The sequence below is a fragment of the Haemorhous mexicanus genome, chromosome 25 (genome assembly GCF_027477595.1).
Source record: "Haemorhous mexicanus isolate bHaeMex1 chromosome 25, bHaeMex1.pri, whole genome shotgun sequence".
NCBI classification, from domain to species: Eukaryota; Metazoa; Chordata; class Aves; order Passeriformes; family Fringillidae; genus Haemorhous; species Haemorhous mexicanus.
Window position 1 is genome coordinate 1,514,269 of NC_082365.1, and position 17,444 is coordinate 1,531,712.

At 52.7% G+C, this 17,444-nt stretch overlaps 1 protein-coding gene across 6 annotated transcripts; it reads right to left on the reverse strand.

The window, feature by feature from the left end:
* Window positions 1-72: 72 nt before the first annotated feature.
* PPARD (peroxisome proliferator activated receptor delta) lies at window positions 73-17,137 on the reverse strand. Of its 6 annotated transcripts, none has more exons than XM_059867526.1 (9): window positions 17,086-17,108; window positions 14,601-14,689; window positions 8,813-8,941; window positions 5,876-6,104; window positions 5,028-5,179; window positions 4,193-4,331; window positions 3,407-3,609; window positions 2,623-3,076; window positions 73-2,222 (listed from the first exon to the last, which is right to left on the reverse strand). In XM_059867526.1, the coding sequence occupies exons 4-9, from the start codon at window positions 6,003-6,005 to the stop codon at window positions 1,975-1,977; spliced, it is 1,326 nt and encodes a 441-aa protein (XP_059723509.1). In that variant the 5' UTR covers window positions 6,006-6,104; window positions 8,813-8,941; window positions 14,601-14,689; window positions 17,086-17,108; the 3' UTR covers window positions 73-1,974. The 6 variants fall into 6 exon arrangements, with proteins under 6 accessions (XP_059723509.1, XP_059723508.1, XP_059723511.1 ...); XM_059867525.1 differs by having other exon boundaries at window positions 8,813-8,944; window positions 17,086-17,107; XM_059867528.1 differs by lacking the exon at window positions 8,813-8,941 and having other exon boundaries at window positions 2,623-3,073; window positions 17,086-17,137.
* Between the last annotated feature and the right edge of the window lie 307 nt (window positions 17,138-17,444).

Genomic DNA, 17,444 nt, shown 5'->3' on the forward strand with positions numbered 1-17,444 from the left:
TCTCCTCTCCCACGGACAGCTGCCCCCAGGTGCTGAGAGAAAGCCCACAAAGACAGGCTGGACTCTAAAAGGTTCTTAAATATTTAGTTCAGATTTATTTAAAGTCAAGTCAGTTTGTGGACACTATTTATATTATTAAAAACACTTGGAGGTTTGTACTTCTAGCAAAAATATACATTTCAGTTTGAGGGTTGTTATACTGTCGAGGAAGGAAGAGCAAAAAGTTTCCCAGGTGATGGGCACGAGTCCTGCATTGCCACCGAGGTGGGGACACCACTGGGGTTTTGGAAGGACAAATCCCCGGGCTCCATCCAGCACATGCATGTCTCCAGTGCCTTCCCCCAGAGGGCTTCAAAGTGCTTCAGAAACGGTAATTCCCAACACCCCTGCGAGGTAGGGAGGGGAGGGCTGGGCAGGGAAACTGAGGCACGGCAAACTGAGGAGTGTGGCAGCAGGGAGAGGTTTGGGACCAGCCAGCCCTGTAATGGGGAGGGAAAGCCCAGTGCTCTTCCCCTTTGGGTTTTAAAGGAATTATTGCACCAGGGAAATCTGCTACCCTGAAGAGGAGGAAAGTAAAATAAAACCGAATAATTTGCTCCCACAACCCCTCCTAGGGAATATCAGTATTTTAATAAGGCTGCTCAGGACACGGGGGACTAGGAGCTGCAGACAGGGAAGTGTCACTTCTTGGATGAGATACCATTATCCTGAAAGGGAAACTGAGCCCTTCCCAGGTCCATCCTCCCCCTGCCCAAAGCCCAAGGGACACAGTCCCCACACCAGGGGCCTGGCCTGACCCAGGCAGCACGGTGGTGCTTCACTACAGCTGTGAGAAGTTGTGAGGTAAAGTCCCAGAATGGTGCTGGGATCAGGCAGACCTCCAAGCCTGGAGCTGTTCCCACTCTTGGGAACAGTGGCAGAGGTGGACTGGCAGCTTCCCTGACACAGCCAGCTCACTGGGAAGCTCCAGCTCATTGTGAGCATCCCAACCACCCCCCCCTCCCTGTTTATAAAACCTTGGCATTTAGAGCTGCAAAGCGCTCTGCAACCAATGCACTAACAGATCCTCGTGCTCCTGCTCTGAGCAGACAGCATGTGACAATCCAGGTCCCTTTCACAGAGGGGAAACTGAGGCAGGACACCAAACCCTGACCAGCTCAAGGCCTCTCACCCTCCACACACCTTTTTTGTAACTCACATCTGTGCAGAGCAGCCTGTGGAAGCCACGGATTCCGTGCCTCTGCTCTGAAGCTGAATTTTAAGGAGTCAAATCCTTTCCCTCCTACTTCCCCATCCCAACCTCTCTCTTACTGAGGTGCCAAGGGACACGTTCCCTATGGAACGAGGGTGCCAGGAGCAAAGGCTCCCATCCAGCACCCAGGAAGGCAGAGTTCACACAGTCCCACTGGGAGACAGGAATACACTGCAGAGCATGGGGGGGCTGCAGCTGAGTCTCCCCTGGGACAGCCCTACCCGTGTTCAAATACTCCAGAGCTTTTCTTTGGGAAAGAGAGAAACATCCTTTCATCACACTGTCCCAGACTTCATGGCTCAGGACCACGTCCTTGGAGTGCAAACGAACAAAAGAATACAGACACACTTCAAGTGCTGCTGTCAGCCCTGCTGGCCCCTGCACCCCTTGGCCCTCCTAAGGACCAGGGCTCCCCACTCTGGGGACCTGAGGTGCCACAGTGACCTCGCTGCCTGAGCCATGTAAACTGGGCAGCCAGAGCTGGGCCACAGGAAGGGGAACAGCAGCTTTGCAGATTTGTTAGTGTGTGTTAACGGAAGCCCTGGCCGAGCAGGAGGCACCTGCAAATCCTGACGGCATCTTGCCCTATGTACCGTACGTCAGGGTCACATAGAAAAGAGTTTCCAGTAGGAGAAATGGAAGACACTGGGAAGGGTTTTCTTTGTTCTGTACAAAGAGTCTTGATGGGAATCCATGGCTTCATTCTCATAAATAACAGGTCCTTAGTACATGTCCTTGTAGATCTCCTGCAGAAGTGGGTGCAGAGATGTCTCTGTCTCTGTCTTCTTGATCTTCTGCACCAGCTGGGCGTGCTCTGTCACGAGCTGTCGCAGGTCAGCCATCTTCTGCAGCAGCTTGGGGAAGAGGTACTGGGCATCCGGGTGGTTGGACTGCAGGTGGAACTCCAGCGCTCGCAGGATGTTGTCTTGGATCTCCTCCACCTGCTTCACGTTCATCAGGCCAGGGCGGTCTGTGGAGAGGAAGCACGGGAGCTGCAGGGTCACGGTGCAGCCCTCCAAAGTACACTCTGCTCCTGAGGAAAGGGAGCCAGGGACTGTAACCCACCCACCATGACTTCAACCTCATCAGCTAGAAAGGAGAGAAGTGTGCCCTTGGACAACTTATCCCACAGCAGCACATGAGAAGGAGATGCCACTTCTACATTCCTTGCTGTTGGTCCAAGCTTGCCAGGCATCACTTCCACAGAGAAGCTTTGGTTCTGGAAGTGTTCAGTTCTCCTCTCATGCCCCTGAGACATCCCTGGCTGACCTCAAGCCCACCTGCAGCTCAGCTCCCCTAGCCCCCTCTGAACCACCTCTAAGCAGGGAAGACTCTTCCTGACCCTGGCACGACCAAAGGCACCCTCTCACCTCCACACAGGATGATGGCAGCCACAAAGAGGGACAGGTCACTGTCATCCAGCTCCAGCGCGTTGAACTTCACAGCAAACTCAAATTTGGGCTCCATGATCTCGTTGAAGGGCTTGCGCAGGCTGCGCAGGAACTCGCGGGTCACAAAGCCGTTGCCGTTGGCCACCAGCAGCCCATCCTTGTTCATGATGGAGGCCAGCATGGCAAAGATGGCCTCGTGCACCCCGTACTTGAGCAGAGTCACTTGGTCGTTCAGGTAGAGGCTGACGAAGCTGGGGATGCTCTTGGCGAACTCGGTGAGCTCCCGCACAGTCTCCACCGTGGTGCACTGGCAGCGGTAGAAGACGTGCACCCCGATCTCCTTGTAGGGGGGGATGCCGTTCACCAGCTGCTTCCACACCAGCCCCTTCTCTGCCTGCCACAAGGTGTCCATGTCATGGATCACAAAAGGCTGCTTGAACAAGAAGCAAGTTAGGAGTCTGCTGCGGGGACTCGAGGTGCCAGCTCTGCTCAGGACAGTCATGTACGTCTGCCTGTCCCTGTGCTGTGTCCTGCCTCTGGGGCTGACAGTGCCCAGGTAATCTGCACCCACCCACCACAGCACAAGTGTGCAGAGCAATGGGATTTTTCCCAGCAAGGGGCAGGACATGCAGAGCCCACCTGGCTGCAGGTGAGAATGGTGCATGTGGAACAGCTAAGGCAACAGGGAGACGTGCAGCATCTCCCAGAGAACAGTCCCCCTGCTGGCCATGGCCAATCCCACCTGCCCTGGGAGGGAACTTACTGGGGTGCTGCTGGCCTTGCCGGTCAGGATACCTCTTGCCTTCTTTTTGGTCATGTTGAAATTCTTCAGGTAGGCGTTGTAGATGTGCTTGGAGAAAGCTTTCAGGTCAGCCACCTGTGGGTTCTGGCAGCTGATCTCGCTCGCTGTCAGCCCTGCCACCAGCTTCCTCTTCTCCGCCTCTGGCATGCGCCCGAAGCGGATTGCTGGAGGGCAAAACTGGGGGTCAGGACAGCAGGGGGACCCCAGGAGATGCATCCAGAGAGGCAGCAGGTTGTTCTGCCACTGCAGACAGACGGGTCTGCTGGAGAACACCTGCAGCTACACAACACAAAGCTTCTCCAGGCTGCAGTTCCTCCAGCACTAACACCTTCATGAAACAGCCACTGCTGTTTCCTCACACCAGACTCCTATCCCATTCCTCTGGCTCTTGCTCAAACCCTGCTTCCCACATAAACACCTTTGCTATCTGGGTCTGAGATTCTTACACCTGAAGTGTAAAAGTCCCAGCACAGAAGAACAATTTGTGTATCCAGTTCCCTCAGGGCCAGTCCATAAGGGACAGCCACACGCCAGCAGCTGCACTGCATGGTGGGAATGTACAGCCCCTTCTCATACAAAAAAAGGGGAAGAGGAGTCAAATGTTTGAAGCACTGGATTTGAGTGATCCCCTAGCAAGAAGAGCCATGGGCTAAATAAAGCACAGCAGGCCATGGGCACCCTTCACAGGAGGGCAGCTGGCCCTGTGTCACCCAGCTGGCCAGGCCTGTGGGCAGCAGAGACACTTACCATTGTGGGACATGCCCAGCGAGAGGCATTTCTGGAAGCGGCAGTACTGGCACTTGTTTCTGTTCTTCTTCTGAATCTTGCAGCTCCTCTCACACTTCTCGTACTCCAGCTTCATGCGGATCGTCCGGCGGAAGAAACCCTGCAGGCAGGGAGCAGGGGGACATGGAGCAGCAGTGCCTATGGTTTGGGGCCAGGCTGGTTTGTTATCCCCAGGAGCTTCAGAGAGGTTCAGGAGGGGGAGCCCTGGGTCCCTCTGATGCAAGCAGAGTCTCTATCCCAAGGAAGGGTCATGTGGTGGCAGAAAGGAGCTGCAGAGGAAGAGGTGTGGGGGCAACCCATGCCTGGTGCTGTGACTGTGCCAGCAGCCCACAGAGAGGGATGGAGGAACAAGTCACGGGCCAGCCCCAGCCTGCAGGAATGTCTGGCAGGATCTGGGCTGCCAACACAACCCTGCTGGATCTGCTGCAGGGGAAAGAATTCCAGAGGAACATCCAAGCTGCAGAGAGTGATCCCAGGGAGATAAATACACAGCTCACTGCTGATCTGCAGCACACAAACTATTTTCAAAAGCAAACTCAGGGTCCCTATGGGAACAGATGGATTTGCCTTACACAACAAAGCATGACAAGGCAAGGTTTAGGCCATACAGGTCTCAGCCCTCTTCCCAGGGCAGCATTTGCTGCCCGCCTATACTTGCCCCAGTCTAGACAGGGCAATTTTTTACAATCAATCCCGAATCCCTGTTTTGCTGCAAATCTTGTGTGAGGATGCAGCCCAGTCGCTGGGATCTAACCCCTGCTTGGTGCTGCTGGAGCCAGCTGTCCCTGGGACTCACCTTGCAGCCCTCGCAGGCGTGCACGCCGTAGTGGAAGCCCGAGGCTTTGTCCCCACAGACTCTGCACTCCACGTTCAGCGCTCCCAGCGCCGCCTCCTCGCAGCCCATCTGCAGCTGGTCCGACAGCGAGGGAGAGGAGCTCTGTGACAGGTCTGCAAACATACACAGGGACATGTCCTTCCATGTCACAGCCACAGGCCAAGCTCCTGGCATTGCCAGCTCCTCCAGCTGTGGGGCTGAGGAGCGATTTCCGCCCCTGTCCTGCCTGCCCCTGGTATTACATCTGGAATCTGGCACAGGCTGCAGGCAAATGCCATGAACAGAGCCAAGAATGCCCCAGCAGCTCAGACTCCACATCAATGCTCCTTTTCTCCCTCTGGCATTCATGTCCTGGCAATGAAACCCCAAACAGCAGATTTTATAATCCCTTTTTGGCCAGCTGCTGGCACAGGATATCCCAGCTGGAACACCAAGGGCTCTGGAGGAGCCTCTCCTGCATCCACAAACCTTCTCTCCCACCTCCTGCATTCACTTTGCTCTGAGGACCTCAAGAAGTGTCCAAGGAAGCATTTTCAAGCACCCTGGGAGGCCCCTTGCTCTGAAGCACGTTACCTGCCTGTCCTTTTAATTTCCACTCCAAAACCCATTTCCAACAGATGTGCAGTGATGTTAGAGGAAGAAATAAGCCTCTCCATAACTTGGAGCATTATTTGACAAATAAATGGGAAATGTTCAGTTCAGCTGAACTCCATTCAGGGACAGATCCTCTGCACTTGCAGCTGAGCATGCTCCTGGGGGCTGTGGGCACCTGGATGCTCCACAGGATGAGCTCCTGTGGCTCCACTCACCTGTGTAGCTGCTTGAAGGCAACGAGCTGTCTGGTCCTCCAGTTGGGTCTGAGGCTCCACTTGCCACCATCACTGCCTCTTCCTCTTCCTCTTCCTTGACCTCAGGTACTTCCTCCTGTAGTTGTTCCATAATTGATCACCCCTCAGTGCCAAGACTGCAATCCCTGTCATAGCTCTGGCATCATCCGCGTCTATCCAAGATGGACCCCACCAGGCTGTTCCTGCTAGCCTGCAGGACATGGAGAGAGGCCACTGAGTGCCTGCACGGAGCAGCTCAGTAGCAGGGCAGTGTCACCAACCACACCAGTCCTGCTCTGTGCTTGCTCTTCGGTCATTCATTCAGAATAGGGCCCGTTTAAAGACCCCTCTGCACTGTGGAATATATATTCTGTAGGACTCAAGGAAGCAAAAGCTCACAGAATTGTTTTTAAAGCTCAGCAGACCACAAATCAGCCCAGATGCCACCCAGGGACCAGGGGTCCCCGGCTTACAAGTCCCATAGCAGAAATGCTGCCCCAGACAATGTCCCCCAGAGCCGCCAGTGACCTGGGATGTGATGATAGCAGCCAGGGCCAGGGTCTGATAGAGCCAACACCTCCAGAAGGATCAAAGTAGGGCTGGCTTCACCCTCTGTCCCAGCCATGGCAGAGCCTGGATTGGGAGCAGCAGCTGTTCAGGGCGCACTGTGCCCATGGGTGGAAGATACTGGGGGAGCAGGGCTCAGTGCAGTAGCAGGCAGCGGCTAAAAGTCCCTGGCCCATGCAAGCCATCTGCAAGACTGATGGCTTCCTGTCAGCCCTGCACTCACACTCCTTCCCGTCAGAGTGCTGCCAGTTGCAGCCTTTGTGTTTGTTTTCACTTGGCTCCTCTGCCAAGAGCAGGGTTGAACGCGTTGCTGTTGCTCTGCGCAGCTGCTGGGCCGTGCTCAGCCACGGGGTCCAGCAGTGCAATCCCAACAGCCACACAATCCAACCAGTGTCCTAATCCTGGGTTTCCTGTGGGAGGAACGGCCCCATCCTCCCCCACACACTTCCTCTCCTTGTTTGCCTTACTCCATCCCAAAGAGCCCACAAAACCTCCAGCAGTCCAAACGATGCAGCACCGGTACCGAGGCTATGGCAGAGCAATTCCCACCTCCCTCCCAACCATGCTGAATCTTGATTCCTAAACTGACTCTTCCTTGAATAATTAATATCTCAAGCACATCTTATGTAAAGCTCCATCCACTTCCAGAAGAGAGTTATTTTTAAGTGGAGAAATATCCATCAGGAAAGCTACTGAAATCCGGGTTCAACCAAGAGAGCCTCAATTTGCAGACCCAAATTAAACTAATGCAGGATATTGCAGGGGCCTTGTATAAGGGCAACCCCAAGCTCTGGGATGGTCTGTGCCCCATGCCCAAGCCCACAGCACAACTCAGGGCTTGCTGGGCAAGGGCAGCAGTGACCCAGGACTCCCTGGATTTGTTTGCCCTCCCACAGCAGACCCTCACACCTGGCACTTCGAACTTGAGCTGCAGCCTTGAATTGCTGGAAAGACATCAAGGTCAGAGCTCCCTGAAAGAGCAAGAAGCAGCTCAGGGAGAGAACAAAACCTGCAGGAGGGAGGGTGAACACAAACACGTCACAAAGCCAGGACACAAGTCACCCCTGGAGCTGGTGCTGTACCAGAGTCTGGGTCTCCTGTGGCTGAGGGGGCTTTATTTTTTCCCTCCACACTGGGAATTCAGACTGCAGGACAGGTGGCTTTGTTTCCAGGTGAGGTACACTAGTGGCAACAGTGAGCACACTGCCCTGTGCTCCTTGGCAGCAGGAGCAGGCAGGGGGCTGCTCCCTTCCCGTGCCTCCACACGAGCACTGAGGGACCATTGAAGGGCTGTGTTATCCTTGGCCTCTGCTCACACATCCCACGCGGAGGGACATGGCAGACAGGCAGGAAAACTTATTCATTGGAGATGGAGGGTAATGAACTTCACTGTTTTCAGGGTTATATATAAATGATCACACCAACATCAGGAAAACACTTTTGCCTGGAAGAGCAGTTAGTGGGGGAAGCTTGTGGCAGGAGAAGCTTGTCTGCAGTGGAAAATCCATCCTGCAGCAGTTTAATGAGCAGCTCATTAGATTCCCCTTGTCCCTGGCATCCAGCACAAGCCCCTTGCTTTAAAACCACTGCAGACAGAGCTCTCTGCTTTGCCCCAGATGTCTGCACAAGCATCTCATGACTTGCTGTGCCCTTGCCCCAATGCCTGTTCCAAGGAGCTTTGGTAACCCTGGCTGAGCCAGCAGCTTCCTCTGCAGCTGGTGCAGGGAGGGTTTGTTTGCTGGCTCTGGGCTTGGGCTGATGCCTGCTGGCTGCAAACAGCTTGGGCAACAGGTTTGTCTTTCCTAGAAGCTGGCATCTATGCCAAGCTAAACCATCAGTGGGAACAGGGAGAGAGACGTGGCACAACCAGGAGAGGAAAAAAACAGGAATAAAAGTTAAAAGGAGATAAATCTTCAGTGTGGATTCCATGCAAGAAGGTAGTACTTCTCCAGAGCTGACCAAGATCCAAGCCTCCAGATCATTAACCAACAGCTTGTTGCCAGTGCCCCTGTGGCCTGGCAGTTCCCCTGGCAGCCAATCCTGCTGATTAGCACACAGACCCTGGAGCCAAGCTCAGAGTTTCCATGCAAAGCACCAAAGAAAGGTCCAAACCTCCCAAGAGTCAAGTCACAGAGCTGATCTGCTCAAAGCAGTTGTTCAATACAACTGTACTATAAAAGAGGTCATAAAGAGTGGCAAAAGGAAACCAATATATCATGGGAGGGCTCCTTGCTTATGTTTATTCCTCTGGACAAGTTCACCAAATTCACAGCCAAAAGAAACAGAAGGGGTGAGTTGAGAAATCAGCACTGTGATGTGCAGCACATTTTGACTCCACAGTCAAAAACTGACCTGAATCCATAAAGGAGATGTGATTGCTGCTGGTTGACCACCTTTTGCAGACTTGCTCAGGTTGTGTCACTGCTTCCAAGATCTGCTGATCAAGTACCAGTTTCTGTTCCTCCTCCTACACGTCAGCTACTACTAATAAAAGCCAAATAAGAGCTAAGCAGATGCTGCAATACAGGAAAGGTAACTGAGAGTACAAAACAGGCGAGACAAACACTGAAAACATGTTTATGTTTGCTCCTGGAAGATCAGCATACCCCCATATTAGCCAATGAGATCTCAGCAGCACTTAGTAGCTGAGTGTTTCCTTCCTTACTCAAAGTCTTGGCCTCAAGGCAGGCAACACACAAAAATAAACTACTACAGCTAGCAAGGAAGAATCCTCCCACACAGCACTGACCAGGATGGACATTCTGGGACAGATTTTTCCCCTTGAAGCATCTGTTTGATGTTGTACCATGCCCGAGAACCCAGTCCTGTGATTCTCTCTCCAAGGCTGCTCAGTGTGGACCCCCTGTGCTTCCCCAGGAGTGAGCTGGGCTCATTAAGCAGAGGGGTGCTGCCAGAGCTGCCATGACCATTAGCTGCTGCTAATTACTCCAGGACTTGTGACACAGGGTGCAGGAGATTCCCTCAGCTGCCTTGAGCAGCCTGGCTTGCCAAAATGAATCACCCATCTATTGCATGTTTTAACTCACCCACTTCCTGGGCACTGAGGGGGAAATAACCCCAGCTCATTAAAAAGGTTATGAAACTTGCTGGATTCTTCTCTTTTTGTACCATGATTGATGCTGTCCCCAAAACCAGGTCATGACATTTTGCTCCAAAAAGAACTTGCTGCTGGCTCTGTTCAGACTCTAAGAAGTATTGCAGACACAGAAAAAACAGGAGACTTTGGGCACTGAACTCTCAGCCATGCACAAAGCAGGGTCTGCCAGGCTGCTCTTCTCCAGGAGCTGCAGCCATCCCTGACTCCAGCAGCAAGCATGCATGAGATGTGCTCCAAAATCTTGAGCTGGCAGATATGGGAAGACAGAGGAATCATCCCTCAACAGCTTCCCAGCAGAGGGACTCCCTGCCCTCATCAGGCTCTGTGGCTGACAGGCAGCAGCAGGGCAGGCAGGGAAGAGCTGCACAGTTCTTAGCTCCTAACTGAGGTGTTGCTCCATGACCTTCACCAAACCTGGTCAGGTCCTCAACTTCCATTTCCTTGAATCATAAAAAAAACCAAAAAACAACCAAAACCAAAACCCACCACAAAGAAACAAACCCAGGATTTAAAACAGTGCTTCATTCCTGATCATTCCCTGGCTGCATTAGCTCATGAAGACAGCATGTTTTGGAAGTGCAGAGCAATAAATCAGTGCCAGGTGCCATTGTTTATTCCTATATTACAGATTTTGCAGTCACACTTGCAGGTTTGGCCTGCCCAGCCCCAGGTCAGCTCCCTGCACTGCTTGTGACCATCTTCTCCTGTTGTACATTCCTGTACAAGGCATTTCCAGGACGACTTTCAGGAAGTAAACTGGCACATCTCATTCTGCCAACTGCTGACTGGTATTTGTGTTTAGTGGTCAACTCAGGACAGCCCAAAGTATCTATGGCCAGGAGGGGCACGTGGGTCTGACCCACTGGAACAAGGACAGCAGCCAGGAAACAAGCAGGAACTGGAAAGGTGACACCACTGGAGCTTCTCAGTGCTTGAAATGGCACAGAAGTGCTGCTATTTGAGAAGATCATTAATTCTGGCAAGAAGAGAGGATCATCCCCCCCACAGCCCAGGGCACAGCAGAGGTGGCTGTGAAACTGTGGCAATGCTTTGGGATCACACTGCAAACCTGGCACTTGCACACCAGAGAAGCTGTGTGGGATATATTCCCCTTTCCTTTAGCATCCAAAGGTGAGGAGGTTGGAGGCTCAGAATTCAATGAACCACTGTAAGATGACGTGATCCCAAACTGCTGAAGTCCTCTTGGCTGTACTCCAAGGCAGTCAGTTTGCTTAGGGACCCCTTGTCCTCCCCAACCTGAGCAGGACATGTGGAAGGATCTGGTTTCAGGAACATCAGTAATTATAGAACAGGGCTGGTGAGGGAGGAGCTCACAGGAACAGCAAAACCACTTCCCAAGGCAAACAGTGGGCACAGGCTGCTGCAGACTCAGAGCAGCACTGAAATGGAACTCCAGGAAAGTGGCGAGTGGAACAAGCTGTGGCTGTGAACGGGAGCACTGCTGGTGGGCAGTGAGGCCAAGTTTGGCAGTGCTGCACACACCAGCACCCAGCTTAGATTTCCCCCAAGTCTCAGGGTCACTGGGACACCAGCAAGTGCCACCCGTGCTTTGGAAGGGGCAATCAGCTCCCCAGAAAAGCAACTGGGGCAGAAAAGCAGCAGTGGGCTGATGAGTCACTCAGGATCACACACATGCATGCAGCCTTCTGTCTGGAGTCAAACATCCAGCAGGCCCCTAGGTTTTAGTGCTACCTTTCCAGTGCTCCCAGATGCAGTAAAATGCCCACAAAACCAACAGCAAGCCTCCTCCTCTTTGCAGCAACAGATTTTACACCCCATGGATTAACTAGGAAAAAAATAAATCCTCAGCCTGTAAGTTTTGTTATGTTTACACTTGGACTCCCAGAGAAGTGCTACTTGGTTTTGTAGACTTTAGCAAAATACCCTGGGCACCAGCCACGCCGCTGGGATCCCAGGACTCAGCTGACAGAGAGCAATTGTGCCCAGGCACAAGTTGTGATGATTCAGCAGGGCCAGGAACATGCGCAGTGAGAGGGATGGAGCAGATTGCTGTGTCTGCTGCTGCTCCCCTTCAGCCACAGAGCAGGAAAACAGAGGGGTCCCAGTCTGACTGCACACATTCCCCCAAGAAAACCTCCAGAGAACACCAGAATCGCTTTTCCACACAAACTAGTACAACACCCTCCCAGGGAATGAGACGGGAATGCTGTTTCCTTGCTATTTTTGGCCACATTCACATAGCAATAGCTGCCTGGACAACAGAGATTCCCCTGCCTTTTCAGCAGGGAAAGGAGCAGCCACCGTGTCAGTGTGATCCTGCCAAGACTCACAGTGTGCTCTGACCATTTGGATTTCTGCCTCGGCCCCCAGAAAACAAAATGCTTGAGCAAAGCATTCACACCTTTCATAACATCCTCGTGCCTTTGGCACCGACTTGGGGGTACAGGGTGAGCCACAGAGCTCACAACCAGCCAACAGCTACTGCTTCCTGACACAGCCAGCTGCTGGCAGCTCAGCAGGCTCCTCAAGTTCATGCTCACCAACAACCCTTTCCAGAGATCCCCACGTCCATGAGTTCCACAACACAAGTTCTACCCCGTGGACATGAGAACCCACGGATATTTTCAGAGATGTGGGTCTCTGAGCATCAGCCCTCATGGGGTTAACAGCTTTCAAGAGCCAACATCTCTAGCAGAACCCATATAAACAACTTTAAGATGAAAAGCTGATTTGGACATTTTCAGAAATATCCCAGATAGCAATATGATGAAATTAAGAGTTCCACTGAAAAACACTTGCAACAAGTCAGGCAGGACAGGGATTTGAGCTTAGGTTCCCATCAACAAGATGACTGCACAAAGCATTGCTTATTTTGAAGCCATCTCACACAACCCCTGCCAGGAAAGGCCTGACAAAGCCTGTCCTAATGAGATAGGCATGTGTTTCGCAGTAAAGTCTGTCTTAACAGCCCATCAAAGAAATGCTTCCCTATCTGCTCATCTGCCCTTTCAAATCACCAAAACCATTCCCTGTCTCCAACCCACATATCTATTAAGGGTTGAACATGCATGTTCTGGTTTTTGCTATTTCAAGTTCTAGTTCCCAGACCAAGGCAAATGAGGAAATGCAGCCTGATGGCAACAGCTTTGGATACCGTGGGGGTTACCAGGCTGTGGCTATGCCCCAGCCCCAGAGGTGGGTTCTGGCTCGACCCAGCACCAGAACAAACACTTGTGTTTCTGACTTGTGCTTTCATCCTGCCACTTCCTCCTCCATGGTCAGGATTGCCCTGCAAACCACAGACTCCCCAAAACTCCAAACTTTGAGCAGAGCCTGTCTGTGAGGTCCCCAGGAAAGCACCCCAACATACTCATGCATTTCAGAGCCCTTTGCAAAGCCAAATAGACCTGACCAAAACGATCCCAGATGTTCACAAGCTCTTGGTTAAGCCTTGGAGAACACAGACATTTTCCAGACGTATGACTGAAACAGTGAATATTAAAGCATTTCAAGAAGTCATAATGAAACTAAGACACATCTTGAGTCAGTTCTGCTCTGAACCCTTCCTGCAGTCAAGCAGGGCTCCAGTGAATGTCATCCCAAAACATATATTTTGGGGAAGATGCACTTCACAATCTCCTTGACCAAAAGGATTCATACTGGCATCAATCATTCCACTCTAAACCCTGCTTTGGGAAAGCGATTTCCCAGGCATTCTGCCAAGGCAAGCACACTTCAGAGTAATTAACAAAAAAATAAAGCTAATTCTACAGAAAAATCTTACTTGTCCTCACGGTGGAAATCATTTCTGCTTGTCCAGACTTTCCCAGAGTCTCGAGAATTACTGCAGCAGTGCATCCCTGAACAGAGAGACTTCTGGAAAAAGCAGGGATTACTCTGCAGCACCTGATGAGAAGCAGCAATGCAGCCCGACGAATCTGTGGTTATCAGATTGTTCCTGCCCTAAGCAAAAGAGTCAGTACAAACCACAAAACCCCTGACATCTAAAATGTCATTGTCAGGGCAAGCCAGGCTAGGCTCTGACAGCAAATAACCTTTCAGGCATAAGCACTGTAACATCATCTCACCCAATTAAAACATCATTTGTATGTCAGGTTCTGTTGTTCAGAGGAGCCCAAGAGTCTCTTGTTGTGCCAATCCTTCAGTCTCCAAGAACATTTGCAGATTTCCAGTCCATAATTCAATAGCCACAGACGAAATATTCCCCAAAGGGCAACAAGATGTACTGTACAAAAATACAGATTTTTCAAGAGGCTTCACGCAAGAAAGACAGAGCCCATCAACACCAGAAAGCAATTCTGTACAACAATGCTCTTCTGATCAGCAAAGCCTCATGGGGCTCATTATAAAATCCTCTCCACATGCTGTGAAGATCCTTGGAAGTCTGTGTCTTGAATACCAGAACAGAGATGGCGTAACCATTGCGCCAATCTGACCCAGAACCCACAACAGCTCAACACCTCAGAGCTCTGTTGAGGCAAACACACACCCACAGCCACATGCAGACAGCCACAGCACCGCTGATTCCAGGAATCACTTCAGAGGGCTGCAGGCAGGACAGTGCCCACCCATGGCCCTGCTGACCACCTCCAAACCCCTGTCCTGCCTCTGCCACGACCCCCTCAGCTTTGTCCCACACCGACAGCACCAGCACTGGGTCGTGTGTGGGATTGTTGGGTGATTGGTGACCCATGTGCAGCCCTGGATCTCATGTGCCCTCCCTCATCTACAACAGCCAATTTCCATCATAAGCATCAGTGAGATAATGAAATGTTACTATGCTTTGCAGATGAAGAGAACAGGATTAGACCATGGTCCTCACAGTCTATTCCTTAAGTACTCCATAAGATCATATTCAGAAACCAAACAAAAATAAGGCACGGATTTTAAACTTAAAATTAAATTTAAGAAAGTTTAAGCTCATGGACAAAGGCAAACTTGCTGGAAGCAAACTGCTCTTCCCTACCCCAAGTGTTTAGAAACACTGCTAAGTGCCTGGGTGCAAAGGGGAAGGGTTACCTCTGCAGAGCAGCTGTCCCTGTCCGCCTGCCGCCGAAGGCCACTGCCCGGTCACCATGTCAGCACAGACAGCCAGGACCTGGAGCAATCTGCAGAGGACAGACAGCAAGTTTGCCACGGCTGTGCTGAAGGCCAGATATTTATGCTGCTGAGAGCGCTGGGCTGGGTCCAGCAGCAGCTCTGAAATTTAAACACACACTCCCTCTTTTGCACGCTGAAACCCTGGGCCAGGGTGACTCAAGGGGGCTGCTGTCCCAAGATCAGGAGGTAGAGCAAACGCTGGGGTGTCCCAGCAGAGACAGCCCTATCCTCTTACCATGGATGTCACCTTTTCCTCAAGTCACCTGCAGTCAGAGGCTGATGACCCTGAGCTCTTATGACAATGCACAAAGTTGATGCTAGGAAAAGGTCTGTGGTGGCCACAAGGCTGCTTGTTTACCCAGCTTGCTTAGTCCACCTTCAAGAGGCTGCCAGAAAGTTCCTGCAACTTTAATGAACTTCCTCTTGGGTGGCTGAAACTTAAGGATTCAACAGAGTTCATTCACTCTTCTTGGTTTTCCTGATAACTTTGCCTTGTATGAATTTCAGACTCAAAAGAGAAGGAAGAGACTAATGCTGGAAAAAAAAAGGCTTATGAGGCTTTGAACTAGAGGACTTAGAGGAAATATGTCCTATTTTTAGACAGTTATGCAGACTAACTGGACTAAAACATTAAACAATGATGCTGCGAACATGATGCTATTTGCACCCACATACCCTCCTTGACATTACCCAGGCTTATCCGCTCCTCCCACTCCAATGAAAAGCCCCATTTTGTATTGCTGCCCTCGACATGGGACAACCTGTGAGGCAGCTGAGGACCAGCAACAAACCAGCAACAAACCAGCATCACCAGTCCCTACCAGGCCAGGCAGCTGGGCAGCAACCTGCGAGTGCTGTGCTGAGAGTGAGCCCCCAGTGCAGCACATCCTTCCAGGTCTGACATGGCAGTGGCAGCTGCAGCTGCCCAGGAGAGATGGAAAAAGAACATGAACCCCCTGCCTCAAAAGCTGAGCGTGGCCTGAGTGTGGAGGGTGTTCCCTACAGGATCAAGGCACATCCAGAGGAGGGCACAAGTGTGAGATCCAAAAATACATCCCGAGTCCCTTGCACTGGAGCATCAATCACATCAGGATTTCCTAATCAGTGATGTCAAAGCCACATCCTCTTGAAGGCAGTGACTGCCCTTGTTTCGAGGTGGGGGCTGAGGACAGCACAGAGCTCTGCCAAGTGTGGATCCAGCACCAGCCTCTGCCTCAGTGGGGCCACAGAACTGCCCTCAGGAGCTTCACTTTCACAGCAGAGTGGGTTTCTCAGCCCTTCTCCCCCAGTATGGAAGACAGTTTCTCTAAACAATCCTGACGAAGTTTCTCTTTAATCTCTCTGACAAAGAACAACACTAAAGTCATTCCAGCCCCACTGGCACATCAGGAGGTGGCTTTCTCTACCTCCACCAGCAATAAAGCTCAACCCGCAACACAGCATCAGACTTGACACTGTCAAGGAGGGCTGAATCACAAGCAGGGAGTGCACAAATCACACCCTGAGCTCTCTCTCATTGCAGACCAGAGTGCTCTCTGCTGCTGCTGCCTGGCTCACCTTGTCCCATTCCCTGCTAAATGCCAGGACATGCCCATCACACAGCACACAAGGCAACACTTGCACCAGCTCAGCAGGGCATGGAGGGAACCTGCCAGCACATCCCACCTCTGCTGTCCCTGGCTGACACATGGCAAGTCATCAGGAAAACTCCCACCTCAGCCTGGAGCATGTTTGTACAGAAGAGGATACTCTGCTGAAGGCAATGAGGGATTTGCATGGAGAGGGCAGGAGGAGAGGAGCAGAAACAAGAAACAAGACATGGGCTGCCTCAACCCACAGGTCACTGTTTTAGAGACCAACACTGCAACCAGTCCTGGGACTCTGATTCATGGGGCAGCCACTGCTCAGACCCCTCTGCAGCACCATGACGGGCATTGTCCAGACCCTACAGCACATCTGATTCCTTCCCACACGCACGCCCTTCATCTGGGATCCCAGGGCAGGGGGGAGTGGAATGGGCAGAAATGAGGGATGAGAAAGGACTCTCAGATCCTCCCTCCTGGAGCAGCCCCTCACCAGATGCTTTGCTCACGGTCCATCCTTGCCTCTCCTCCTTCCAACCCCAGACTCCTGCAGTGCCTGGCAGCCTGCACCACCCTACCCTGGCACAGCAGGCAGTCACAGTCCCCCTAAGCCTCCTCCCGTGTGGGCCACGTAGCGTCCTTAGTCTCGCCTGATTTCCCAAGAACTACAGCCTAAAGTCACTGATGCCCCTCACGCCGCAGCTCTCCACACCCACGTCCCCTTTGCACCGAGCCCTGTCCCTCACACCCGCAGCCCCAACCCTGTCACCCCTCAGCCCGTCACCCCCTCACGGCCCCGGCCCTTCCCGTCCCTCACTCACCTCGCGCTCGGCCCCGCTCGTGCAGCCGCCCCCCCCCCCAGCTCCCCGTCACCCCCGGCCCCACGCGTCACCGCGCACGCCCTGACGCCACCGCACCCCGCGCGCGCGACCAATCGCCGCCGCCGCCGGGGGGCCCCGCGCCCGCGTCACCACGGCAACGGCCCCGCCCCACTCCGCGCCGCACCGCCCCCTGCCGGGAACCGCCCGCACTGCGCCTCGCGGCGGGAGCGGAGCCTCATGGGAAGTGTAGGCGCTGCCTGTGGCGTGTTCTGGGGGCGGAGCGTTCTGGGGGCGGGGCGTTCTCGGGGCGGAGCGTCCTGAGGGCTGCCCAATATGGCGATGGCCCTGGCTGAGGGCAG

Coding starts and splice junctions, on each gene's coding strand:
- PPARD (XM_059867527.1), bottom strand. CDS start 6,005: ATGGAACAACTACAGGAGGAAGTACCTGAGGTCAAGGAAGAGGAAGAG. Junction 5,180..5,875: donor GCCTTCAAGCAGCTACACAG/GTGAGTGGAGCC, acceptor GTATGTTTGCAG/ACCTGTCACAGAGCTCCTCT. Junction 3,610..4,192: donor GCTGGGCATGTCCCACAATG/GTAAGTGTCTCT, acceptor TTTGCCCTCCAG/CAATCCGCTTCGGGCGCATG.